At 43.4% G+C, this 27,681-nt stretch overlaps 2 protein-coding genes across 7 annotated transcripts in view; one reads left to right on the forward strand and one right to left on the reverse strand.

Annotated features, from left to right (window-relative positions):
- SLC30A5 (solute carrier family 30 member 5) overlaps positions 1-19,589 on the reverse strand; it is a 32,146-nt gene extending 12,557 nt beyond the window's left edge. The window contains exons 1-12 of one of the 5 annotated variants that reach the window (XM_078773405.1): positions 19,447-19,589; positions 19,102-19,329; positions 18,409-18,531; positions 15,561-15,627; positions 15,358-15,443; positions 15,030-15,117; positions 11,836-11,923; positions 11,596-11,672; positions 10,907-11,071; positions 10,483-10,783; positions 9,557-9,765; positions 95-252 (exon numbers count right to left, since the gene is read on the reverse strand). In XM_078773405.1, coding sequence (XP_078629531.1) covers positions 95-252; positions 9,557-9,765; positions 10,483-10,783; positions 10,907-11,071; positions 11,596-11,672; positions 11,836-11,923; positions 15,030-15,117; positions 15,358-15,443; positions 15,561-15,627; positions 18,409-18,531; positions 19,102-19,178 — 1,439 coding nt within the window. In that variant the 5' untranslated portion in view covers positions 19,179-19,329; positions 19,447-19,589. Of the gene's footprint in view, positions 1-94; positions 253-9,556; positions 9,766-10,482; positions 10,784-10,906; positions 11,072-11,595; positions 11,673-11,803; positions 11,924-15,029; positions 15,118-15,357; positions 15,444-15,560; positions 15,628-18,408; positions 18,532-19,101 lie in introns of all 5 variants that reach the window. The other 4 variants (XM_078773406.1, XM_068108033.2, XM_068108032.2 and 1 more) reach the window with 4 other exon arrangements.
- IPO11 (importin 11) overlaps positions 19,590-27,681 on the forward strand; it is a 326,013-nt gene continuing 317,921 nt past the window's right edge. Inside the window, exons 1-2 of one of the 2 annotated variants that reach the window (XM_068108036.2) lie at positions 19,590-19,728; positions 20,083-20,235. In XM_068108036.2, the coding sequence (XP_067964137.1) occupies positions 20,098-20,235 (138 nt within the window). In that variant the 5' untranslated portion in view covers positions 19,590-19,728; positions 20,083-20,097. Of the gene's footprint in view, positions 19,957-20,082; positions 20,236-27,681 lie in introns of both variants that reach the window. The other variant, XM_078773404.1, reaches the window with a different exon arrangement.

Genomic DNA, 27,681 nt, shown 5'->3' on the forward strand with positions numbered 1-27,681 from the left:
GTGAATGCTAGTGAGGTAGGATAATATGGGAACATCGCTGACTCTGCAAGTGTCTGTAGTAGGGTTCATGGTGCGACAATGTACAATTCTGTACCCATATGGAAAGGAGCGCGTGGGCTTCCAGCGGGCAATGAGCGAAGCAAAGAGACCGAGCAGCAAGGCAGAGCAGTCGAATAACATATGGAATCCGTCTGAGATGAGGCCTAAGCTGTTTGTCCAAGCTCCATATAGCAGCTCTACAAATGTGAACCCCTGGGATGGGGAGATTTTAATGTGAATATACATACTTGATATTGAGTTGCACTGTATAACATTTCGTTAAATCATAAAGATCACAATGGTTGAAAGTCTATACTCTTGATCTGCCTACTGCCTCCTAATGCTGTTGTCCTCGATGCAAAATAAGTAGAAGCTCCTCGATGATGTTTCCACACTGCAGTAAATTAAAGAAAATGAGAATGAAAAAAAAAGGGAACAATATTGGTAAAACCACATTGAATCATTATCTATCACATGACATAACAGAGCACCCAGAGGTGGCCATTTTCTCTCCATGCCATGTTCAGGCAGAAATTTAGGGTACTGATGATAACCCACACTTCGTTGAAAGACACCGGGAATATTTGACATCAATCAGCAATCAATACTAGAGACAGGTCCCAAGCTTAAAGTCCATCTGAGTGACAGCACGATCATTGATGTTACAGTTCATAATTGGGTTACAAACCGTAACCTGACGAGATAGCTCAGAAACAAGTGTACAATTACTGCACCATCCTGTTGAGCACACACCAAATTACTTAGTTAGTTCCTCCCATCCCCATTTTGGGACAACGGGCAACAAATAGTCTCGATTGAATCCGTTTCCAAAACAGCTCTTTTGCTCTGCTCCAGATGGTTTCCCCCTCATTTAAGTCTTCTTTGAAAGTACTCCTCCAAGTCTTTTTGGCCTCCTACTCTTTGTTTTCCCACCAGGTGGAATCCATTCAACAGCGAAACTAGCAGGTCGGGGAGTTGTAGGCCATGACCTGCCAACCTCAGATGTCTCTGAGTCACAATATCACTCAGGTGCCGTTGGCCACTCTGTACCTCATTGGTGATGTGGTCTCTCCAGGTGATGCCCATGATCTTGCAGAGACATCGCTGATGAAAGGTGTCCAGCCTCTTTGCCACATTTACTCTCCTCTTCCATATCTCACTGACGAAGATTGCGATTGGTACCATGATGCTCATGTAGAGACAAAGCTTCATGGGTGTGTTCATGGTGGTGGACGTCCATACTTTATATAGGTCCTGGAAGAATGAAGCTGTTTTTCCTATTATTGAGCAGATGTCAAACTGGAGATGTTGCTTCCTAGGCAAGTGAAATGGTTGATATCTTCAACAGTCTGTTTCCCGATGGTGATGAGCGGCCCTTGATGTTGTTTCATGGGCATTGACTTGGTCTTCTCAGAACTCAACCTTTGCACCACATACCTCTCGATTGCTGATCATCTCCTGGAGCTGAACCGTCTCTTTGGCCAGAATTTCAAGGTCATCTGCAAAGTCCAGGTCCATCAGACGATGTTGTTGCCATGATATTCCAAACTCTTGACCAAACATCGCCTTCTTCATGATGAAGTCAATGACCAAGAGAAATAAGAAGGGTGACTGGATGCAGACTTGGTGAACTCGTGTGATGATGTTGAAGGGATCAGTAGTGCCTTTGTTCATCCTGACGCAGCAGCTGGAGTTGTGTTAGAGGGCACCAAATATGTTAATGTACCGCTTGGGGGTGCCATAGTAGTGAATGATGTTCCAGAGAGACTGCCGGTGGATGCTGCCAAAAGCCTTCTTGAAATCGACAAACTTGATGACAATGGGCTTCTGGTATCCAGACTCTGCTCCATGACGTTCCTGAGCATGAAGATCTGCTCACTGCATGACCTTTTACACCTGAAGCCCACCTGCTCCTCTCGAAGGGCACTGTCAACTTCCGCCTTCAATCCATTAAATAGTACTGTGCAGAAAACCTTCCCAGGTAGTGACTCCAATTGTTGCAGTTGCTGAGTGACTCTTTTCGGCAGTTTGATGATTACTTCCTTTTTCCAGTCATCTGGAACATCCTCAGCTGTCCATGTCTTGTTGAAGAGGTCAGTGAGCTTTGCTACACTGACGTTCTTACCATGCTTCAGCAGTTCCATCTCATAGAGTCCAGGGGCCTTGTGTTCTTTTGATTCCTGACTGCTCTTGTGACCTCTGACATGTTAATTTCATCCACGTTGACACCCAGTGGAGGAGGGATCTCATCCTCGTTTAATATGAATGTGGAGATAGGAATGGGGTTGGTCGAGGACCTCACTGAAATGTTCCCTCCACCTCTCATCCTGCTCTGCATTTGTTAGTAATATTTCTGCCGTTTTTGTCCTTGATTGGTACTGAGATGCTATTGCTCGTACCACTCAGTTCTCACACTATTCTGTACAGTGTCCTGGTATCTTTGCAATTTGTTGCCTTTCTCCACCATTCAGCTCCTCTTGTCTCTCCTACAACTCATTTCACGGCTTTGTCTAGTTGTCTGTATTCTTCATCTGCTTACTGTATCCTGTTTCTTACCCTTTCCAGGTCTCTCCTGTTCTTGACTGTATGCCTTTCTTCAATCAGTTTCCATGTTGGGTCATTGATCCAACGCTCTGAATGGGTTCCTCCCCTTCTCCTGATGGTGATATCTAGTGCCTGTTTGTTCACATCCCCAAAGATCCTCCACTGCCTTTCAAATCACCTGCACCATGCAGGGCTTTGAACGGGTTTGGAAGAGCCACTTTGTGCTGTGCCCTGATCCTTCAGTTTATCCAGGGCATACAGACGTTGTTGAGTCAAAATCGGTCTTCAATTTCAGGTGAATCTTATCAATCAAGGTGGTGGTCAGATCCTACTTCAGCACCTCTGTATACGTGGACATCTTGGAAGGATGTCCACCATCTATTGCTGATGTACAGTCACGTGAAAAAGTAAGTACACCCCAAGTAAAGTTTTGACTTTTTCAACATATTTCAACATACAGCTATTTGATCTTCATTTCAACAATATTGATAGATAAAGGTGATATAATATAACAAATATCATGAAACATTTACATTTTGTAGCCCATTGGATAATTTAAATAAACATAAATGCAAATTTTGCATGTGGAAAAAGTAAGTACACCCCTACATTTATCACTACTTCAAATACCTAAAATTTGAATCAGGTGCACCAGCTCAGGTGCAAATGCTTAGAACATTGTTAGAGACGGATCTTGGAGGAACCTGTCTTATTTAAACCTCAGACATTTAGTTTGGTTTGCTCTTTGTTGTTGAAGTGTGCGGCTTCACCATGCCTAGATCAAAAGAGCTCTCTGAGGCCTACAGAAAGAAGGTTATAGATGCCTACGAGTCTGGGAAGGGATTTAAAAATCTCCAAACAATTTGAAATCGATCATTCGACTGTCCGGAAGATCATCTACAAGTGGAGAAGATTTCAAACAACTGCCAACTTGTTCAGGCCAGGCCGCCCCAGCAAGTTCAGCCCGAGAGCAGACCGCAAGATGCTGAAAGAAGTCTCTAAGAACCCCAGAATGTCATCACGGGACCTACAGGTAGCTCTTGCCACTGTTGATGTCAAAGTGCACGAGTCTACCATTAGAAAGAGGCTGCACAAATTTGATCTGCATGGGAGGTGTGCCAGGAGGAAACCTTTGCTGTCCAGAAAGAACATCAGGGCAAGACTAAAGTTTGCCAATGAACACCGAGGCAAAGACCAGCAATTCTGGAACAATGTGCTCTGGACAGATGAGTCAAAGGTCGAGCTATTTGGCCACAGTACCAGAAGACATGTTTGGCGAAAACCAAAGACAGCATTTGACCACAAAAATCTGATACCAACTGTAAAGCATGGTGGTGGAAATATTATGGTTTGGGGCAGCTTTACTGCATCAGGGCCTGGGCAGCTCACCATCATAGAATCCACTATGAATTCTTCATTGTAGCAGAGGGGGACTGAGGATAATGTGAGGCCATCTGTCGGAAAGTTGAAGCTCAACCGAAGGTGGACCTTGCAACATGACAATGGCCCTAAACATACCAGGAAAATCCACCAAGGAATGGCTGAAAAGAAAGAAATGGAGGGTTCTGGAATGGCCAAGTCAAAGCCCGGATCTAAATCCCATCGAGATGTTGTGGGGGGATTCGAAACGAGCTGTGCATGCAAGAAGGCGAGCCTGGTGTTGGCTTAGCGGCTAGGTTGCCAGCTTAGGATCCTAGGATCCTGGGTTCGAATCCCGGTCGATCGCTGAATTAACGCCAGGGGGGTTCACTCAGCCTGTCATCCTTCCGAGGTTGGCTAATTGAGTACCAGTTCACTGGTAATTCCACGTTTGTCGTAAAAGGCGACAAACAGGGTTGGCGGCAGGAAGGGCATCCGGCCGTAAAACATTGCTTCAAAAAGGGGACCAACAAAAAAACAACAACAACCACGGTGCCCGAAAAAGGTCAACCCCCGCATTGCGGGGAAAAATGGCCTCTAAAGGTGTTTTTTTTTTTTGTGCATGCAAGAAACCCCTCAAACATCGCACAGCTGAAAGAATTCTGCATGGAGGAGTGGGCAAAAATTTCTCCCAGTCGATGTCAGAGACTGGTAGACAGTTATAAGAAACGCCTACTTGAGATCGATTCTGCCAAAGGGGGAAATACCACCTATTAGAGCCAAGGGAGTACTTACTTTTTCCACATGCGAAATTTGCATTTATGTTTATTTAAATTATACAATGGACTACAAAATGTAAATGTTTCATGATATTTGTTACATTATATCACCTTTATCTATCAATATTGTTGAAATGAAGATCAAATAGCTGTATGTTGAAAAAGTCAAAACTTGACATGGGGTGTACTTACTTTTTCACGTGACTGTACACATAGTCAATTTAATTAAAGGTGTTGCTACCTCATGACCTCCATATCTTCTTGTGAAGGTCCTTGTGCTTGATGAAAGTGTTGCCAATGGTGAGACCATTAGTGATACACATGGCCAATAATGTTTCACCATTGCCGGTGAGGACTCTGGCTGACCCACACCTATTAGGCCATGGGGCATACCATTAAAATCCACTTTTTCGTGCAACAGGAATGGGGATTACTTGATTTATTCATGAAAATCAGCAAAATATTCGTTCCATTCGATATAATAATGTCCCCAATAAATATACCTGCACATTAAAATACAAATAAAGAAAGAATTTCGATAAAAAAATCAGGTTTAAAATTCGCGGACAAGGTTGTTCACGTGATAAATTCAGCGAATGAGCGCTCCAGATACGTCAGGTGCCGTAATTGGCCAATCACGCAGCTCATACTAAGCTCCGTTCGGTAGCTGACAAACCAAGATGGCGACGCCCATTGCTTCGGCAGTGACAGGAAAACCTGTTCAATTTTCGTCCAAATTTTGCGTGATGCATGTTGTCCATAAAACTAAAAGCAATTTCATTCAATTCAATGATAAAAACTGGGCCCGCTTTGTTGAATTTGCGAGTAAATGGTTGCTCTATGACTGTAAAGAACGCGATTTACTGGCCGACTGTGCGGTAAAGCTGGGGCTTGATTTTGCCGATACACAATCCTGCATTGAAGCCAAACCAGAAAATCCCAACATTGGCTACCATTATGATTGTTCACGTCGCTTTTGTGACATCAGTAAAGTGAACAGGCTGAAGGAGAAAAAGACCGAAACATCTACATCTCATGGTAAGTTAATATGATTATGTAGTAATTTTTTTAGTAAGCTTTAAGTTTAGCCAAAAGTTTCAATTGTTCTGCAAACATAGACATGATCATGATGATAGAATCTGATCGTGATGATAGAATTCACATTACATTGCCATATATCATGATCAAATAAATCATCATGCTTGATTCAAGCAAGTTAGTAACAAGTTCCGGAAGATTTGGAGTTGGCCTTAGAAGAGTAGTATCTTCAAATTCAATTGACAAATGTACAGCAGACTCAGCAAGTCATGCATGATGAAATGTACATTTTATGATTTTGTTTATCTATTTCAAGACTACAATTTATAATACAAATCGTACTATTGCAAGCATGCTCTTTTACTTTAGTAATAGTATCATGATATGTGGGGATATTGTGGTTTATGTCATCAGGCTCATGTCACACCTCATTACAGTTTTTAGGATCCACAAAGAATTAAGAAATAATTTTGTACATGTAGACTACACATTTTTACTAAATTGTACGGTAGGTACTTCTTACTGTCCTGTAAATGATGGTAATAAAAAGTATGTTTACCTTGTCGGAGAAGTTGTTAAAAAAACCATGATTTGATATTTGTTACTAAAAAAGACAGATGTTTGCAAAATTTTAAACTCTATAATTATAAACAATAAACACATGTTGAGTTTATTTTTATTTTGTATTTTTGTTTTGTTGTTGTTTTTTTGCGCGGTAGTCATGGTCATTAATATTTTTACTAGCAAAGCGTGTACAAATGTATAACAAGGGATGCACCAATAGATTCTTGGGGGGGGGGGGGGGGGGGGAGGGGGGACATGGAAGTTTTTTGAAGAAAAAAAACGTCACCTACTATTGAGGCAAAAAAGAAAATTTACTCACTGATCTGAGTAGAAAAACAACAACTGAATATCAATGAAATACATTAGATATGAAAAAACACTTTGCCGTCTTGGTGGCGGAAAAAAAACCCCACTTTGTTTTTAACAGTTCCCGAGAAATCCTTGAAGACGTCGGAGCTATCGACAATTAAAAAAAATAACATGTGGACTTTGTTCTAAACAGTTTCTCAAAAAATCCTAGAAGACGGCGGAGCTATTGACAATTTTTTGTGCACAGTGTGCATGTATACTTTTAAGGTGCAAATGTTTACTTGCACAGTTACTTTGAGTGTGACCGCTATTTTGTCAATGCATGGATGATGCTGCCGGCTTTATTTGGGGCAAATACCAACGTGAGATGGCACAAGTTTTTATTGTTGCATCAAATTGCACGTTCCATCCCATGATATCCTAAAGGCCAAACAAAAATATAATTGTTGTATTATATATATATTTAAATATATTGTCAGAAAAAATTGGGTATACAAGTAACTGGAAGAAAAAAAATGAAAACAATTGTGTATATTTATGTTTAGACAATAATTCAATGGTTGGTAGGTAGGAAGAAAATAAATACATGTTTCATATTTGTTGAAAAAAAGTTAAATTCTAATCACTCAAAATTTGTTTCTTCCTTCTGTTTAATGCAGATGCCGGGACAGACATGAACGAAATTGACGATGGTCCAGTTGTAGTTAGTGAAAGCAGTGGAGAGCCCAGCAGAAAGAGAATGTTGCGTTCCTCAGATGCAAACAGCAGCCAAAGAGATTGGAGCAGGCGACATATGTTTCCTGAAGAGTGCATTTTCTGCCATAGCAACCAATACAAGCGCAGTCACATCTCAGGAAAGAGGTCAATGGTAAGCCTAGTAAAATGTGAACTCATCAGTGGAGGTCAACTTCTAAAGGCTGCAAAAGCAAAAGAGGATGTACAAATGCTGCATCAAATAGAAGGGGAGGACTTGGTTGCCAGGGAGCTTCAGTACCATCATGGCTGCTACAAGAACTACACAAGATTTTTGAGTAAACCTGGCAAGCCATTGACCCCAGTTCAAAATGGCTATATTGATGCTTTTGACAAATTCAGCCAAAACACCATCAGAAAGCGTCTAATTATAGGCAAAGAAATTCTTACATTGAGTAAACTCAATAAGATATTTATCCGCGCCATTAAAGATGTCAGCGGCATCGATGCACCATATCGAACATGGCATCTGAAGACGCGACTACAGAAAAGCTTTCCACAGTTAGTCTTCATCAAAGCAAAAAGTAGAAACATGAGTGACATTGTGTTTAGTGAGTGTCTATTAGCAGAAGATTTGGCCGAGGACTTGGTAGACGATACAGCAGGGAGTTTAACAGATGACAGCACAGATAATGAAGAGGAGAGTATACCAACTGTTTCAGAATCCAAAGTACCACCCACAAATGATGACTTACGCATGCTGTATAGCGCAGGTTCCCAGGTTCGAATCCTGGATGATCAGTGATTTTTTCACTGATTGTCATCTATGTGTGGTTGACATGTTTAAAATTAATTTATTCTTAAATACAATCATTTTTTAAATGAAAGTCCTGTGTTCATGATTTCGACCTTATACCTGTGAATATAGTTAATAGTACAAATTTCTCAAACTTGAAAGCTGTAAATTGAACAATGATGTAAATTATAATGTAATGGATATCATAAACAAATTTGATTGTCTCAATTATTTATGTCTGTCTGCCTTATCCTGGCATGTATACATTATGTATTGAACATGGAAACGAAGCAAAAGTAACAGTACTCTTAAACACTGTTAATCATGCAAGCACTTTCCATGACATGCGTAATGTATACATGTTGTACTGTTTTAAATAAATAAGTTGAAAATGAATCTTCTAAAAAGTAAAAGGAGTCAGCCGTCAACTGCCACTCATTGCCATTCTTCAAATCAAAGAAGATGAACTGATCATAGAAGGTAGAAGTGAGAAGTTAATTTTAAAAAAGTAAAATAAAAATGATTTATTTGCGGCACAACATGTGTTTCAGCTGCGGCGGACCATATTTTCAGATTGGATTCATTTTCAACTTATCGCTATGACTATCTAGATACAAAAATATCATGTTTATTGGTGTATTTTAGTGAAAAGGAGGTCTAGAAACAATATCACAATCAATTTTTTTCATTTTACTCCTCAAACTATCCAGAAATAAAAGAAAATGCAGTAACGTATAGTTGATGAATATATATTTACTTGCATTTTCATCAAGTGCGCGTTAAAAATTAATGAGCACCCCTGGTGTCTGGGGACATGGTGTTTCTTGTTCAGGAGCACATCCCCAACCCATCTATAGCAATTTTAAGTAATCCCCTGCGTTGTTGCACGAAATTGTCAAATTGAGCACATTTTAGCCCTATGCCCCATGGCCTATATGGTGGTGTGCAGACCTCGTCGACTGCCACCGAGTTTTACATTCATGTCACCAATGAGCAGTGTGATGTCATAGCTGAGCCTGTCATCCAATGTGTCTTGCAGGTGTTCATAGAATTGATCCTTCTGTTCCTGTGTTGCTGTCTCAGTAGGTGCATAGACTTGCACGATGGTAACCTTTGCATTCCATGTGTGGAATCCAGCAGTGATAATGCAGTCGTTGACTGGCTTTCACCCAACTAGTGCTAATGAGGCGTACTTGCTAAGCAAGATTCCGAGCAGAGCTCCAAGCAGATCCAGGACCCAGCAAATTTGTTGCCAAAATTACCGAGTCGGAACCTAACCGAGTTTTTGCTATCGAGTCCCAGCTCCATACATCATCAGGTGACAAAGCAAGACCTCAGTGATTACACATTCTATGCATGACTTTCACTAGAATGCCAAATTAATATGGCTTAAAAGGTCAAAACTCTACTCAAAATAAAAATAGATTCTGGTTACCAGGTTGAGACACAAGAAGTAAAAGATGTTCCGTGAGTCACACTCCTCCAACACTTGCTTGAGGCAATCGCGAAGGAACCGAGCTGGAGAGAGTACAGGCTGCATTGATCCTTCACTACTGAAGCTGTACAGAGGGACTCCCTGGGCAGAATATCCAATCAGATTGCCCTTCTGTCCCCGCTGTGCAGGGGACAGCAGAAGCTTTGTTGCTGTGACAGGTAAACAAGGGAATTGCAAGAATAACAAAGTTTTATGACTGTGTATTTTTCTACACATCCATTGATAACAAATAAAGCAGCTCGAGCATGAAGAAGAGGAGATTCGGATGGTATTGAAGCAACAATCTTTCACTCAGAGTAGTTGGTGCATGTAATGCTCTCCAAGGAAAGGTAGTGGCAGCAGAAAAGGTAGTTCAGTTTAAACTGGATCTGTATCTCAAATCTAAGGTCCCATATAGGTACCAGGAATGGACTATTGGGACTAGAAAGGTACTGTGATGTTGGCAGAAATGCATGGGCAAGATGGGCCTAATGACCTCCTCCTGCTTCAAAGTTCCATGTAAAGCATGTTTAAAATTCACTATTGGATTATTTTTCTAATGGATGGGAATATTTTTTGGGAATGACGATGAGGAAAGGAAGAATACAACCTCCGATAAAAGGCTAGGAAAGTAAAGGCAAGCTGTTTATTCTGGCTCCTTATTAAATAAAAATAATGCCTCTGCCGAAAAAAATATATTTGTATGCTCATTTGCAACCTGCGCTGTGGAAATGAATCGATAAAGAAAATCATGTAAAATTAAGTCAATGAGGTTATATCTGGTAAGAAGTAACTATTTCGATGTTATTATTTATTAAAACAAGCATACATCCCCATATTCGATGTAAGCATACATTTCTATCATCTCAAAACAATGAAAATCTCACCAATAAGGAAGCAAGCAGCACTGACAAATACGCCTCCAGAGAGAACGTGTTCTGTGGTACTGGGATGGCCACCGGCCATAGAAATGGACAGCCAGTGAGAGTATGGTTCACCCCAGATCCAAGCAAACAGCAGGCCACCACTAATGAGCCAAACAGATCCCAAACATGCACTTGGAGGTCCCTCAAGCTTGGCCACGCATAAGGCTTCTGCATAAAACTCCAAAACACCCAGGGTGAAGATTACACAAAGCAGTGAACCCGTAAGTGTGAGAAGTGATGGACTATCTCCAGCTTGATCATCCTGTGGGTAATCAGATCAACAAGGTTAACAACACCATTAACTTTGATGCGATATTTGCCTGGCAGAACAATGTTACTAAATAGGCCGTGTGTGATAAACCTTCTGAACTCTGCAGTGGCTAACCTGTGTAAGAAGACCAAGCACCCATGGAGAGAGTACAGCAGCAGAGAGTAGGGTAGAGAGCGCATGTAATCGCTTGGCACCTCCGACATCCGCTGCCAGCTTGCGCGATGCTGCTTGATACCCCACACGCAACAGCAACGTTGCAAGTAGCAAAAAAACACCAGCCTTCCAGAAGCCACATGGACACAAAACATTTATCAAAACCACCTTTCATCTACAATAACAAGTAACACATCTTGAACAAATTCATGAGGGGAGGATGTATGGCAGACATGGAGTTGAGTTTCAAGGGTGCAGTCCGAGGTCTTTGAGATCCAGACCCAAGTGACAAATTTTCAATCTATAGAATATTGCCCGGTATTAATTCCTTTCTTACCCATCTCCCATTATCAGCTGTTCCCCTTTTCAAGGACGATGGCTTTAAAATGCACAATTACAAGTCCTATCTAAAAGTCCGACGTCCTATCTAATCTTGAACCTCCAATGTCTCGACAAGTCATGAGTGGTAAAAAAATATGTTGACTCCAATCGGACTTAAATAGTACAGGCCTGATGTTTGGGCAAAACATAGAGAAAATGACCTGTTCTCAAATCTAAGGTCCCATGTACAGTATATACAGATATACGTAAGCAGCAATAATAACAGGTGAAAGAAAGGAATGCAAATAAATGATGGTACAGCATACTACCTTGTGGTCAGCCAGACCGAGAAGGGAGATGGCTGTGTGGAGCCCGTGTGTTATTGCACTGGAATGTCGACCCTCGGCTGTAATTACGTGTTAAGGGACTTTGTTACAAAAGAAAACGACACAAAACAAAAGCACAAGTGTCTACTGATTTGTACCGAAATGCAATCACGAGAATAAACAGGACTCCGAGTCCTGTTGCAAATGTCACCGAATGCAGTAGATTTGCTGAGAAGGGGATACGGTGTTCTGCTATCTTGGCCATGAGATCGTCATTGTCGAACAGCAGGAGACATATAACACCAACGAAGAATAAAACCGCTCCTCTTGTCTGGTACAGTTTATGGCAGCAGGGACAAAAGAGAAATCACATGTATTGTAATCATGCAATCATTACGCCATGCAACATGAATATCCACAACAAACAAAATGTGCTTGAGGTACAATGAAAATGGAGGGGAATAGAAAGAACCAAGTAAAGTAAAGTACAAGAGCCTCTATCTACGCTATGTGGACCAAATGCAGTCGAAAGTGTTACCGAAGCTGATATCCAATAAATATTCTAAATAGCGCACAACATTACATTACAGTACTTCCATGTGGTGCACACAATCAATATAAAAACTGTTTTTTTTGGTTTTTAATCTTTTAAAATATTCTCAAAACATTTTAAATTTTGGGTGTACTTTTCCTGCAAAGTGTGGTTACCTCCGCCACCGAAGGTGGACAGAGGTTATGTTTTCACCCTTGTCTGTTTCTGTCTGTTTGTGAACAGGATATCTCAGAAACATTATGGACGGATTTGAACGAAACTTGGTAACCACCATGAGGTTGGGTGTGCGACAAGAACGAATTGATCTTTTTTTGGCGAGGATCCGGACACTATAATTTTTAAAGTGTGAATCTTCACAATTGAGGGATTGGGCCAAAAACAATATATAGCATGATATCTCAAAAAGTTGTGGACGAGTTATGACAAAACTAGGTGGATGAATTGGGCAGGTGACAAGAACGAGCCGATTATATTTTTGTTAAGGTCCGGATGCAGATGCAGCCTATCAGTGGGATACAAAACATAAACTGTTCAGCCTGGTGGAGGTATGCGCTCCACAGAGTGTCATTCTAGTTCAAAACTATCGTTATGGTACAAACATTCTGACAATGCAGATCGTTAGGCCTCGTTATTCTGTCGTATGCAACACAAGACTGCGGGGATGCAATAACTGACTGATGGCACGGCTGTGCCGTTGATGCAACGCTCTCTATAGGTAGGGCAGAAATTTGGAATTTGGCCCTGGTGTCGGTGATAGCTCGTGACGAACACCATCGCATCTTTAATTAATGTCCACCAACTAATGCTGGCAGATTTTGATGAATCACCCTGACTGTGAAACACCAGGATGCGAGTTTATAGCTGAGTCGAGACTCAAAAAGTCTGCTGCCTCCTCACTCTCTGAAGACCTGGACAAAATCACAGACTGGTCAAACAAGTGGAACATGTCTTTCAATCCTGACAAATCTCACACTCTTACTATGTCTCTCCGAAAAGATCGACTGGACAACCCCCCCATCTACTTTCTCAACAATCCTCTCCAAGAAGTTCTGTCGCTCAAGATTTTGGGTCTCACTATCTGCCATGATCTTTCTTGGGAAAACCACTTTTCCAAGCTGGCCTCCAAAGCCAGTCGCCGACTGGGCATCCTCCGTCGTGCGAAGTCCTTCCTCGGCACACCTGAGCTCCTCACCACATACAAGGCTTTCATCCGCAGCTCAATGGAATACTGTTCTCCCCTATGGGCCGGTGCTCCTGCCTCACACCTAGCTCGGCTTCACGCTGTTGAAACCAAAGCTTTCAGAATTATTGGAATCTCCCGCGATGAAGCTATCTCTGAGGGCCTTTCACTCACTCACCGCAGGCAGGTAGGTGGTCTTTCTGTCTTCTACCGACTCCTCTCCGGCCTTGCACCCCCAGCTCTCTCTGTGCTCTGTCCCCCAAATATTCCTACAGGTCGCACGAGATCTGCCAGCAACCCTCTGATGGTTAAACTGCCGAAATCTCGGCTCTCTGCTCACCTTCACTCTTTCATTCCTCTTTTCTCCCGCCTCTGGAACAAACTCCCTCACTCCCTTCAATCCCACTCCTCCCTCCAGGTCTTTAAAACAGCTGTTCACCACCATCTCTTATCTTCCCCCATCCAAAACCTTGATCTTTTCTACCCCCGCTAATTCACCCCAGATCCACCTTGTTTGAAATTCCAACTTCTTTCCTGGAAGTCCTGGCAGTGTCCATATGTTTTATACCTCTCCCACCGCCCCCTTCCCACGCCCCCCCCCCCAAAGCCCTCGCCCTCTCTCAGATCTCTCGATGTCTCCATGTCTCTCGGTCCCTGCTCTCAAATGTTGTGTTTGTGTCCTTCCCCTCTCTCCCCATCTTGTCTACCGCTCCCTATGTTATATGTTTTATGTGTCGGTTTGTCTTTCTGTGTGATTAATGTTCGCTCTTTCACGAGCCTCGATCTTGTATACAAAAAAACAAAAAAACAAACAAAAAAACAAAAAAAAACCAAAAAAAAAACCCAGGCTAAGCAGCTTAGACGTGAGTGTCCATAGTTTTAGGCCATCCTGCTAGCTGTGGGCTAAACCTCGCTGCAATAGGTAGGTAAACATGTCCTTATTTATATATAAAAATGAAAACATCTGATTTGGACAAAATCCATACTCATTTTGGCTTACAAATCCTATACTTGTGCGTAAGTGGAAAAATAAAATTTGCAATCATCAAAAAAACCCCAAAAACATTCCTGTACATACTTTTGTCCATCAATGCGTTATGGTTATCATAGCTTGCATCCCTCGTTTGCAAACTTATAGATACTAACCAAATATAATGGGCAGTGATCTCTGTTATGGGTTGGCAGGATAGCATAGAACATGGAGGTATGCAAACACTCTTCTGAGCAGTCTAGTCTGGCTTCGAATCTTGGCCCAGCTAAAGACTAGTGTTTTGCATACAGTGCAGTTAATCAGTGTGTGTAATCAGTGGGATGGAGGTTAAAATATCTCTCAGGTCTGCCGGTATTAGTCGGAGGGCATTAATCATCACACAGTGTTCATCTTAAAGAGTGGGCGAGTTATGCCATTGCACGACCAATGCCAAATTCCTGTACACTGTGTCAGAGTGGTGACCAGTCCAGGATTGCAATCCTAGTCAAGAACCTAGAGCTCCGGCAGAAGTGATGCTCTGTACAGACCATGGTGCACAGACATTCACACAGATCTCTTTTCTGTTTATTGTAGGAGATCTAGTATTTCTGAAAAAAACATCAATACATCTTATCTGAGCAAATTTCAAATTTTGATCCAATGTCACACTTTATAACATAGTCAACTTGAACAGAATCAAAAAGAGTGTAGATGGCCAGGGTAAACGAGCACACCTTGGCAGGGCTCCCAGCAGAAGATCTGAACAGCACTGAGAGCAAGGAAGTCACCAGTAGGTCACTATGGCCATAAATGAGGAGTGTCCTGGAAGGAAGTTATGGAAATCCAAAATAAATGATCTTAGCGTCATATTCCGTGGCTCCATCTTTCATCAAGATAAATAAACTTAAAAGCTCCAATGTTTATTGCAATTGCACAAAAGAGAAAAAAAAAACATTCTTTCTCAATAAGCTTTGACTCTCTTGATTTCAACGTTTCTCTCTATCATCCTTGAAATGGGAATGAGGCCCCAAGGAACAAATCCAGGAAATGAGGTAGCCATACCTCAGAGGGCCACACAGTGTTAGGCCGTAGAACCACATAAGGGAGATAATGCAACTGAAGAACGCATGCCGGAGGATCCTCAACCACTGCATGACCAACAATAAGTTGTTCAAAGTTTAAAATCAAGGAAAGCGAGATATGAGCAGAAACAGGCAATTAAGAGATGTGAACATCTTAAAATTGTATGCAGCAACAAAAGTCACCTGAGACATTGTGATCCTCTTTCCAAAGGATAAGGGCTTCTGGAGAAACACCAGCAGCAGGGCAGTCCTGCGGTTATCATACAGACAAGTACAATCTAAATCACAGCACCTGAGTAATAATAATAATAATAATAACAAAATTAGTCTTGTGATTGTCTTGTGATTCTTCAGAGGAGGAGATGCATTCTATCATACGGAGATCGGAGATCGCCTATGACAGGTCGAAGGGATGGAAGGGTTATACTTGTTGGACAGATATTGCGTAATGACGATGTCGATCAGATACAGATGTCATGTGCTGTAAGAACCCAAATATTGACAGCCATGAACACGTGGCAAGTTAGTTCTTTAACTTTCTTGACCCCTTTCCCCCTCTCTCTTTTACATTCGACATTTTACATTGACAAACCAGACGTAATCTGCTTAACAGAAACTTTCCTCCTTCAAGATATCTCTGATTCCTTAATATCTCTTCCTGGTTACTCCCTCCTCCGGCATGATAGACCCGAGCCTCGTCCTGGTGGTGGGGTTGATATCTTTATCAAAAACTCTCTTCCTCACTTTTCCTGCACTGCCATCTCTCCACCCCATACCTAGGGGTACCTATGGCTACGGCTTCCCCTCCGCACCCACCTTTTGTTCATATGTGTGTTGTACCGTCCTCCAAACAGTGATGACTCCATTTACATCTCCCTGCAGACAGGGTCTGTACTTACTGTAGGGTACTGTAGGGACTGTAGGGTGCAGACATGGACCAACTTCTATCCACTCATCTCAACTCTCTCTTCCTCATATGTGGTGACTTCAACTGTCATCATGCCAGCTGGCTGGGTGTGGGTTCCTCTCTCACCAGCCATGGCACCTCAGCAAAGGACTTCTGTGACTCATTGGGACTGACACAATCTGTCAATTTCCCGACCCGGATCTCAGTCAACGGAGCATCTTCTCTTCTAGACTTGGTTATGACAAACTTCCCTGTAAATGTCTGCTGCTCTTCTGCTCCAATCGGTTCTTCTGATCATTTGCTTGTTAAATGGACATCTCTCTGGCCATTCTCAGAGAGCCTCCTCAGCGCCGACGAGTCTGGCATTTCACTCAGGCCGACTGCCACGGTCTTCAAGCAGCCAGCAATCATCTGGACTGGTCTCCCTTCTCTACTGCCTCTGACATCAACTCTTCCTGGGAATTCTTCCAAAGTAAACTGCTCTCTCTCTCTCATGCACAGATTTATCCCATCTTGTCTTCAGTTGTCATACCCTTCCTCCCATCCATGGTACACTGAAGCTTGTGGTGAGGCAGTTGCCATGAAACACCTTGCCATCGCCTCATGGAAGGCTAATCCAACTGAAGGCAATCTCAGTTCCTTTCACAAACCTCGGAACAAGTGTGTGTCTATCCTCAGGAGAGCCAGGAAACAATATATCTCGACTCTCAAGACTGAACTCTCAAACCTGTCTCCCTCATCCAAATCCTGGTGGCGTCTGGTCAAATCTATTTCTGGTGTTTGTTCCCCTTCCATCCCCTCCCTCACTTCAAACGGCTACACAGCTGACACCACATGTGAAAAAGCCGAATGCCTCAACTCTGTGTTTGCCTCAACATCTTGTGTCCCGAACCCGTCTCTCTCTGTACCCACCTTACCCAGTCAAACCAAGCCGCTCCTGGACTAGCCTGGTGTTGGGCTAGCGGCTAGGGTGCCAGCTTAGGATCCTAGGATCCTGGGTTCGAATCCCGGTCGATCGCTGAATTAACGCCAGGGGGGTTGACTCAGCCTGTCATCTTTCCGAGGTCGGCTAATTGAGTACCAGTTCACTGGTAATTCCCTGCTTGTCGTAAAAAGGCGACAAAAAGGGTTGGCGGCAGGAAGGGCATCCGGCCGTAAAACATTGCTTAAAAAAGGGGACCAACAAAAACAACAACAACCACAGTGCCTGAAAAAGGCCAACCCCCGCTTTGCGGGGAAAAATGGCCTCTAAAGGTGTTTTTTTCCTTTTTTTCTCAAGACTGAATTCTCAAACCTGTCTCCCTCATCCAAATCCTGGTGGCGTCTGGTCAAATCTATTTCTGGTGTTTGTTCTCCTTCCATCCCCTCCCTCACTTCAAATGGCTACACAGCTGACACCGCATGTGAAAAAGCCGAATGCCTCAACTCTGTGTTTGCCTCAACATCTTGTGTCCCGAACCCGTCTCTCTCTGTACCCACCTTACCCAGTCAAACCAAGCCGCTCCTGGACGCGTGTACATAGAAGATACTCCATGACGTATGACATATATTGAGGACAGGCGTGCGTGTGAGGTAAAAAGGGCGCTGGCACTCGAGGGGTCTGTACAGAAGGGTAAACATGGTGAGAGGCCTCAGCAAGTGTGTTAGGCTGGCAGGGTGGCCTCAAAGTGCGCACACTTGCCTCTAAGCTGTCTCGCTTGGATTTGAATCCTGAACCAGCTACATCAAAACTGTCATCCCGTTTTTTCACAGTCGGGGTGATTAATCAATGTGTGCCGTCCCTCGGATTTACGTTAAATTGGTTGTCCCATCTGCTGGCATAAGTTGGTGGACTTTAATGATCCTACGATGTCCTTTGGAAAGAGTAGGGGACCTTCGCTCTCCTGCTGAGCCCACTGGGGGAGCATAGCCATAGGGCTCTTTTATATGCCCCTCAAATAGAAATTCCTGATTATGCCAGTGCTTGTGCAGCGCCAGCACTGACTTTTGGCCCTGGGCGGCACTAACCCTAACTACACGACTGGAGTCACTATAAACACCTACACAGCATATGTGCAAAAAGGTCTCGTTTGGCATTCACACGTCATTTCGAAAGGCCGTATTGAGACCTTGCACAAGGCTCACCCAAACTTGAAGTAGAAGACGAAATTAATGATGTGTAGGAGTTTAAGGACGTCATAGCTCTGGAATAGACCCACACAACTGAACACCTTGGTGGTGGCCAGCAGGATCGAGTATCGGGTGAGTCTGCAGATGCAAACACAGTGAGTGAGGGCACAGTGTGACCTTTACCAACTTCTTATCGAATATAGTAAATGTTTCTGATGCAGTGAAATGACCATTCAGAGAGAAGGAGAGCTGCAGAGGTTGTTTATTGTTTATTAATTATTTATTTAGTACAAGCAATGTACAAACAATCAAAAAACAAACAATTAATTTTTTTTAGTTTATTATTGACGGTATTATTATTATTTTTAGTTTATTATTTATTAAAACAACAATGAAAGGAACTTGATCACTGGAACTTTTGTTGAACTTTAACAGATACTGTACACAGGAAATTGATTTAAAACGGCAAAATGTTAAAGACCAGAACCAAATAACCATTTTACGCCCTGCGCGTTATACACAAACTACATGCAGCTGTAGTACAGTATTAATGGGGTTACAATGTGGAGGTGCCGCATCATGGAGTACCACACATTGCACATTTTTCCAAGCCATTTAACTTAATGCGAAATGAACCATAGGCTCTATACTTTTGGCAGATTATAGTTGTAGGTAGTAGGATTGCAATAGACCAAGGTGGAGGCTTACCTGCTGTGCGATGGACCGATAGGCCCCAGCTTACTGCTGGAGATGACATTGTGTGAATATTGTGTTCCGGCATCCATGGCCCGCTCTCCAAACCGTATTATACGGACACTACACCATCCGAACTACGGCTGTTACAAAATCCCTCCTGACACCTGGTTGGTTTGATAAAACACCGGAAATGCTTCTGGCATCCATCCATGACATGAGATCAGCACACGCCGCGGAACACTGGAACAGGTCCGAGCCGACTGTCATTCACCTCACAACGACGAGGTACAACTACAAGAGCGATAAAAATTATAAAAAATATAGCAACAGAACAATGTTAAAATTTTTACTTTTTACCAGATTGTTCCCCTATCTTCGACGTTCCTCATTTAAAATAGCTAAACGACAACGGTGATTGTTGCTCGCGAAGCGAATCAGCAATACGTAATCCGCTACTAGTGTTAGTTACGACGTGGCGGCCGCTTGCGATTGGTTGGATTAAGCGGAAATGACGTAGACGCTGGCGTTTAGTATGTGAAGCGATACTGTAACTTGAGACAGTCTGTCAGGAAAAGCGAGTAAACGTTATTATTTAAAATTCATTACGAGTAGGGTGTGAAGCAAGTACCCGGGGAGAAGGTTCGTGAAGCATATCGGAAACTGAATTTTAATAGCAAAAAAAAAAAATTGAAAGAAAACCCGGAGTCCCGGATGGGCATGAGATGTATTGTAGTTGTTGAAGACGTCAAACAGAAACAGTCCTAATTTGTGATATACTCTTCTTCAGTCTTCAGTCTTCAGTCATTCAGTCCCATCAATGGACTTTCCCTGACCATTCGCTGAACCGTCGCCTTTGTGGAAAAAGAAGTATTTTTTTTTTTTTTTTAGCGCATGGCCAATGGTTCTCTTCCGGGATCCGGATGTAAATGTGATTCATGTAATGCAACTGTGGTTGGGTTTGATCTCGAAGCTGGAGTGGTTTCTCTTGTGCAGGAGTAACGTTGAGCCATGGATCCAAGTCAGACACGATCCGTGGTCACCGAGGTTCTACGTAGGGCCACGAGTCAGGATTCTGCGGACCTAAAGCCGGCGGAGGAGCAACTACGACAGTGGGAAACCCAACCGGGCTTCTACTCTATTCTACTGGTGGGTTTTGATTTCACGTCACATATTTGTTATTGGTCATTTACTTGTGTGCAGCACGTGGCTGCTGCTTTGCATCATTGCGGGTGCCAATGCAAGGAACTGTGGACCTCTCATGTATAAGTGGTGTTTGATTTTTCGCATTTTTACTTCTTTGTGTCGGTGCTCGATGGGTGTTGTTAATGTGCAACCTGTGATGATGCGAAGGGCTTTGTTTTGTATGGTCTGCTGGGTGTTTGGATGTGTGTTTGATAGGCTGGCGTATGTTATTAGTGATGTTGTTTTTTTGTAGTATCCGAGGTCGATGCCTGTGAGTGCCCTAAGTGTGTTCAGTCTGGGTGTGCATGTTGTTTTAATGTTTGTGATGTGATCTGAGAATGACATGGATGTGTTAAAAGTGACCGAGTATGGAATAGGGTATGTGTGTGGAATAGGGATGTTGTTCAGTGTGATGTGTGGTGCAGTACTGTGTTCCTTGGTGTAATTTATTAGAAGAGTGACTGTTCATTTTGAGGAGGCCCATTTTCAGTCTGTTGGTGAGCCAGGTTTGTGGGGTGCTGAGGAAGGGTTGAAGTTGTGCTGTGGCGGTGTTGATGCTGCCATGAGTAGAGGTGATGGTTACATCATCTGCATATGAAGCTAATTGTATGTTCTCGGGTGGTTGTGGAATGTCGTGCATGCACAGATAAAAGAGTGTGGGGGAGAGGACTGAGCCCTGAGGGATTCCATTCGGAAAGTATCGTGTACGTGATGACCTGCGTTAAAAATTAGGAATGACTGTCTGCATGATAGGTAGTTGGTCAGCCAGAGTTTGGTGTTGTGCATGTTTGTGTTGAGTATTTTGTTTGTGAGTAAGAATTTTGGGAGTGTGTCAAACATTTTGATGTCTACTGTGGTGAGAATAGTGAGTTTTGGTGATTTTCTATTGTTGAAGCTTTCAAAGGTGTTTTGTGTGAGGTTGCATGCCCTTGCTGATGAGGCTGTCTATGTTGTACTGGAGGTTCTTAAGGCTATGTGTGTGTTTCATGGGTTGAGGAGGTTGCGGTCCCGGGTTGGTTTCTATGTTTCTCGCTAGAATGAGGATAAAGGAGAGGACTGCCTGGAGGAGGCCACTCCCCAAAGAAGAAGAAGAAATACAAATTATACATATATACATATAAAAATTGGCATTTCATTCAGGCCGACTGGCACAGTGGCACGGGGTCTTCAAGCAGCGATCAAACATCTGGACTGGTCTCCCATCTCTACTGCCTCTGACATCAACTCATCCTGGGAATTCTTCCAAAGTAAATTGCTCTCGCTCTCATGCACATATTTATCCCATCTCGTCTTCAGTTGTCTTACCCTTCCTCCCGTCCATGGTACACAGAATCTTGTGGTGAGGCAGTTGCCCTGAAACAACTTGCCTTTGCCTCATGAAAGGCAAATCCAACTGAAGGCAATCTCAGTTCCTTTCACAAAGCTCAGAACAAGTGTGTGTCTACCCTCAGTAGAGCCAGGAATCACTACATCTCTACTCTCAAGACTGAACTCTCAAACCTGTCTCCCTTCTCCAAATCCTGGTGGCGTCTGGTCAAATCTGTTTCTGGTGTTTGTTACTCTTCCACCCCCTCCCTTACCTCAAATGCCTACACAGCTGATGCCGCACGTGAAAAAGCTGAATGCCTCAACTCTGTGTTTGTCTCAAAATCTTATGCCCCAAACACATCTCTCTCGGTACCCACCTTACCCAGTCAAACCCAGCTGCTTGTGGAGTCCGTGTCCTCTCCTGACAAGGTGGATAAGTTTTTGTCAAAGCTCGACTCCGATTCTGCAACTGGACCAGACGGCATCAGCCCACGGGTCCTAAAATCCTGCTCTGCCGCTCTATCTCACCCTCTCTCTGTTCTATTCACCCTCTCTTTTGCTCAAGGTCATCTGCCATCTGCTTGGAAATCAGCCAACATTACCACTTTACACAAAAAGGTGAAAAAACAGATCCATGCAACTATAGACCAATCAGCCTGCTCCCAATCATCAGCAAGGTCATGGAATCCATCATCGCTTCCAATATTAAATCCTTCCTCTTCTCCACACACTTAATCTCTGATCATCAATTTTATTTCAGACCAGGTCATTCTACTCTGGACATGCTGCTTCTGCTGTCTCAACAATGGATGGAGGCCCTCAACGCCAACCAGGAAATCAGAGCTGCCTCCCTTGACATATCTCGTGCTTTCGATACGGTCTGACACCAAGTCCTTTCTGGCCACTTCTGAGCTCCTCGCCACATACCTAGTTTTCATCCGCAGCTCAATGGAATACTGCTCTCCCCTCTGGGCTGGTGCTCCTGCCTCACACCTATCTCGGCTTCGCACAGTTGAAACCAAAGTATTAAGAATCATTGGCATCTCCTGCGATGAAGCTGAATCTGAGGGCCTTTCTCTCTCTCACCGCAGGCAGGTTGGTGGTCTTTCTGTCTTCTACCGACTCCTCTCCGGCCTCGCTCCCCCAGTTCTGTCTTTGCTCTTGTCCCAAATATTCCTTCAGGATGCACGAGATCTGCCAGAACCCCTCTTCTGGTGAAACTACCAAAATCAAGACTCTCTGCTCACCTTCCTTCACCCTTTCATTCCTCTTTTCTCCCACCTCTGGAACAAACTCCCATACTCTCTTCAACCCCTCTCATCCCTCCAGGTCTTTAAAACTGCTGTTCACCACCATCTCTTATCTTACCCTATCCAAAACCTTGATCTTTTCTACCCCCATTAAAACACCCCAAATCAACTTCTTTCCTGAAATTCCTAGTAGTGTTCATTTGGTTTATACCGTGTACCCACCTTCCCCCTCCCCAGCCCTCTCTCTTCCACAGATCTACCGACATCCCTGTTCTCTGTAGGGATGTCGGGAGACAGCCTATCAGCTGTATTGCTGTTGTTGTGCTTGTGTGCTTCCCTCTCGCTCCTCTTCTTGTCTTCCGCTCCCTTCATTGTATGTTTTATGTGTATGTGCATGTTTTCATGTCTAATGTGCTAGCTCCTACACGAGCCTCAACTCTATATAAACAAAAAAAAACAAAAACGTTTGTTGTGGATATGTGATGCACATGTGTGAGAGCGAAGTTTGATGATTTGAATGATTGTGTGTGAGTTGTTTGTGTGGAAGATGAGAGGGAGTGGGCTGGTCCATGTGGACCTATCGGTGCTCTGACTGTGACCGCGCTACTCCGATGAATGGGCAGGAAAGAGTGGGAAAGCTTTGGCCCCCGTCTTGCGTTTGGGAATGCAAGCACCGCGAAGATACATCCCCATTAGTTGCTACTATCAACGGTACCTGCCCTAAGGGTGGGGCTTCAATTGGGAAGCCCAAATGAAAAGGCAAAATATCAGAAATTGAAGGCTTTGTAAAATTTAAAAAAACTATTCATATAAACATCTGTTGAATCATATCACATGCAAATCATCAAAATCTAAACTGTACATGGCACCTATTTTGAAAAAAGATTGAATTCTGCAAAACGGAAGCGGCCGCTACACGTCTTTCTCAATCGCACGTTTATGTGTGAAGAGTGCGCCCTGAATCTGTAACATGGAAGCGGCCGCTACACCTGTTTCTCAGTCACTTTGCACACGCTGCCGTGTTACTTTGGAGCCACACGTTTATATCGGAAGAGTTCGTCAGTAGTCGATCTACTCTCTCCTGGTACGTAGAATTTCAACAAAAGCCACATCACTGTTCATATCGGTAAATATTATTCCATCGTGTTTGGAAAAATTGGAAAACTTGGAAAAATCCGAAAAACAATATAGCCTATTTTACTCCCAGTGGTCCCAGGAATACCCACCCAAAATATCGTTGCGATCGGTTCAGCCGTTTTTGCGGTACCTTCGAACCGACAGACGGACATTTGGTGAATTATAGTAAGATTATTAGTGGCTGTGGTTGAAAACCGTGCTTCCCCGATCCGGGTTGAAAACGGTGCTTCCCCGACCCGGGTTGAAAACCGTGCTTCCCTGACCCGGGTTGAAAACCGTGCTCACCCTACCCGGGTTGAAAACCGTGCTCCCCTGACCCGGGTTGAAATCCGTGCTTCCCCAACCCGGATTGAATACCGTGCTTCCCTGACCCGGGTTGAAAACCGTGCTCCCCCGACCCGGGTTGAAAACCATGCTGCCCCGACCCGGGTTGAAAACCAAGCTGGGTTGAAAATGTGAGGAAATCTGTGTCAGCTGATTGGCTGGCCTTCATCTTTGAACGAGTGGCCCCACACTTTGGGAAAGAGTCAGAATATAATGTTGGTGAGCCTGTTTTGACACCCCAAAATGGAATTGCTAAATTACATGGAAATGAAATATCTGGAGCAGCGCAGTTTTCAACATGGGGTGTGGTGCATGGAAAGGAGGTAAAAGTGGAATCTATTCTCGGCATTCTCCAGATTACAGGATGTACATTGAAGGGGCAAGATAACATATGACAGATTTAACGTGCATATGACAGTTGTAACATGTACATGTATATGCATTGTTATGGATTCGTCACTTCCTCCTTTGTTGTTATTATATACTTGTAGGATTTTTAGTTTCAGGTAATATTGTTGTTAAGATTTCTGTGTGAAATGGAGATGACTTTAGTGAAAGGTAAAAAGAAATGTTTGTGGAGGAAAAAGAAAAACGCAGGCAAGAAACCAGAAGAGGTGAGAGGAAAAAGATCGGCAGGGGAAAGAGACAAATCTTTCTGCCGCGTTCCCTCTCGAGACTCTGAGGGGCACCGTAACCTGCGTTTGGGGAGGAACACGTAACAGCATATGACAGTTTAGTTTAGTTTCTCATATGCAGCCTCTGGCTTCTGGTTGCATAATTTTCTGGGAGCGCGGCTGTGTCGCTAATGCGGTGCCCTCTATTACCAGTCAACTGGTACTCGATTTGCTGACCTCGGAAGGATGACAGGCTGAGTCAACCCACCTGGTGTTAATTCAATGGCATGACGGGGTCTCAAACTCAGGACCCTGCGATCTCAAGATCTCCACCTTCACCGTTAAGCCAGCACCAGGCTTATATGGCAGTTGTAACATGTACATGCATATGACAGTTGTGACATGTACATGCATACATATACCAATTGTAACATGTACAATGTACATGCATATGACAGTTGTAACATGTACAATGTACATGCATATGACAGTTGTAACATGTACAATGTACATGCATATGCCCATATATAACATGTACATGCAAATGGTTGTCCATACAGTTGTACATTACGGTGGTGCTTAAATTTTTTAAAAAAACTAAATTTTTATTTTTGAAAGTCTTGCCCCCTTAAGCTGTTCCATATAATATAGAAACACTGTATAAACAGTTTAAGCACTAAATTATTATGTTTAGGGGTAGCTCAAGGGCCGCAAAGATTATGAAAATTATAAAAATTCAACGAATTACGAGTATATCAGACTATATCTTAATTTATTTTAAACAACACACTTGAACACAGTATTTATTTTTGAACACGTTAATAGTGAATTCTTTGTTCAGTTTCTGACAGAGTTCATAGTATCAGTCTGACAACATCCAGCAAACCCCAAATTTATTATTTTCATGGCATCCCGGACAGTGTATATTTTCTGCTATCAGGGTACATTCTGCGATGGTCCTCGACAACTTGCAGCAGGAATTGCAGCTGAGTTTCATCACGGGTTATCAACCCACTGTACTCCTGAATGAGTGCCACTCCACGTTCAGCATAGTCATTGACAACTTTTAGAGAGTTGACTGTTTCTGCAGCCTGCTTGTAGTCGTCTCTGTCATCCCACAAGTCCGGATCAACCGCGAGAAATCCATCTGGAAGTTCCATCATTCGCAGAAGTTTCATTGACCTTGCTGTGACGAAATCTTCCAAGTTCTTGTCCTTGAATGAATCAAGAGCAACAGTGATTCGCTTGGAATGATCCTGATCTTGGTCTTCTTCATTCTTCATGGCACTCACCATCAGTCTCTTGGTTGCCGAACTGACCCGACTGTCGAAGAAAGCCAAGCTAACAAGTTCCTGTGACAAGTACCACACGTGATTGGAAAACTTGCGTGATGTTGACTTTGAGATGGCTGGATGGATTGATGAGTATTCAAGCAGTGACTTCAGCAGCAGCAGGTCACTGTAAGGAGCACCTGATGCTTGAGGTGCAGAGATCCAGGCTGTCAGGTAGACACGTACTGTGAATACACACACATCACGTAATCCTCTCTTTTCTGCAGGAGTCAGTTTGAATTGAGCCTTGAACATCCAGATCTTGAGACAGTATATTACTTTGGACATCCAGCGGGCGTGGTGCATTGCTCCGGGTGACATGAATCGCACTCCTCTGGCAGGAGCAGCACCGAGAAAGACAATCACAAGTTCCAATAATTCTTTATAATCATCTCTCGGCTGACTCTGTTCAAGATGCTTGTTGGCATAATCGATAGTGCCTTGCTTTATGTCTTCCACTAGACTTGCCACGTCATCAGCTGCAATCCCTGGTTCATACTTGGCCGTGTCTATGAATCCCCAGTATTCCTGGAAGCGTTTGAAGAGTGGAACCTCGGGAGAAGATTTGGCTCCCAATCCCATACACACTTGGAACACTGCACCAATTATCAATTCCATAATGTGAAGTCTGCAAGCTAGTGACAAGACCTCCTTCTCAAGCTTCTGCTCTAGGAGGACACAGGCACCAGCGATCCGACCAGTGTTTGAGCTGGTTGTGTCAAAACACATAGCTCGGATGCTGTTGGCTACGCCCCAGTCTTCAATGGCTCCAAAGACAGCAGCAGCCTGAGCCTCGCCTGTTCCAGATGGAAGCTTGGCAACTGTGAGTAGCTGAGAAACTCCTTTCCCTGAAACCAATACTGGCAGGCGATCAACCTTCTCTTTTCCAATTAGATCAAGGATCAGTTTGCCGTCCCAGTGAACAACAAGAGGAACGTTACCCTGAAACTCCGCCTTTATATTTGCAGATCTCTGGACTCGGTGTTGTACTCTTTGTCGGCGAATTGAGTCTCTGTTTAGAGCAAGTTCATCAATGTTCTGTCCCAAGCTTTTGGCAGTTTCTGCTATAACAAAAACGGCTTTGCGGTCTGACACTTTTGTGCGATCTAGAGCGGCTGCGAGTTCTTCAGTAACGACAGTTTTTCGCCCCCTCTTTCTTTTTCGTGTCTGAAATGTGATGCCTCCAGCAGCTCCATCACTTGCATTGTCCCCAGTTTCCATCTTTTCACTATCTTCTGCTGAGCTGTTTTCAGATTCAGAACCAGATGAAATCAGTTCAGCTGTAGAAGCTGCTAACTGTTTCATTTGCTCCATTCGCTGTCGCCTGGCAAGCATTTCCTCCTCTCTTTTGGACGCCGTTTTCTCCTTCGCAGCAAGCTTTACATCTACTCCAGCCAGCGACCCCCTTCTTCCCTTTTCTCGCTGGGCTAACAAGAAATCCTTGTC

Source organism: Myxine glutinosa, chromosome 2 (assembly GCF_964187855.1).
Source record: "Myxine glutinosa chromosome 2, kmMyxGlut1.1, whole genome shotgun sequence".
In the NCBI taxonomy this organism is placed as follows: domain Eukaryota; kingdom Metazoa; phylum Chordata; class Myxini; order Myxiniformes; family Myxinidae; genus Myxine; species Myxine glutinosa.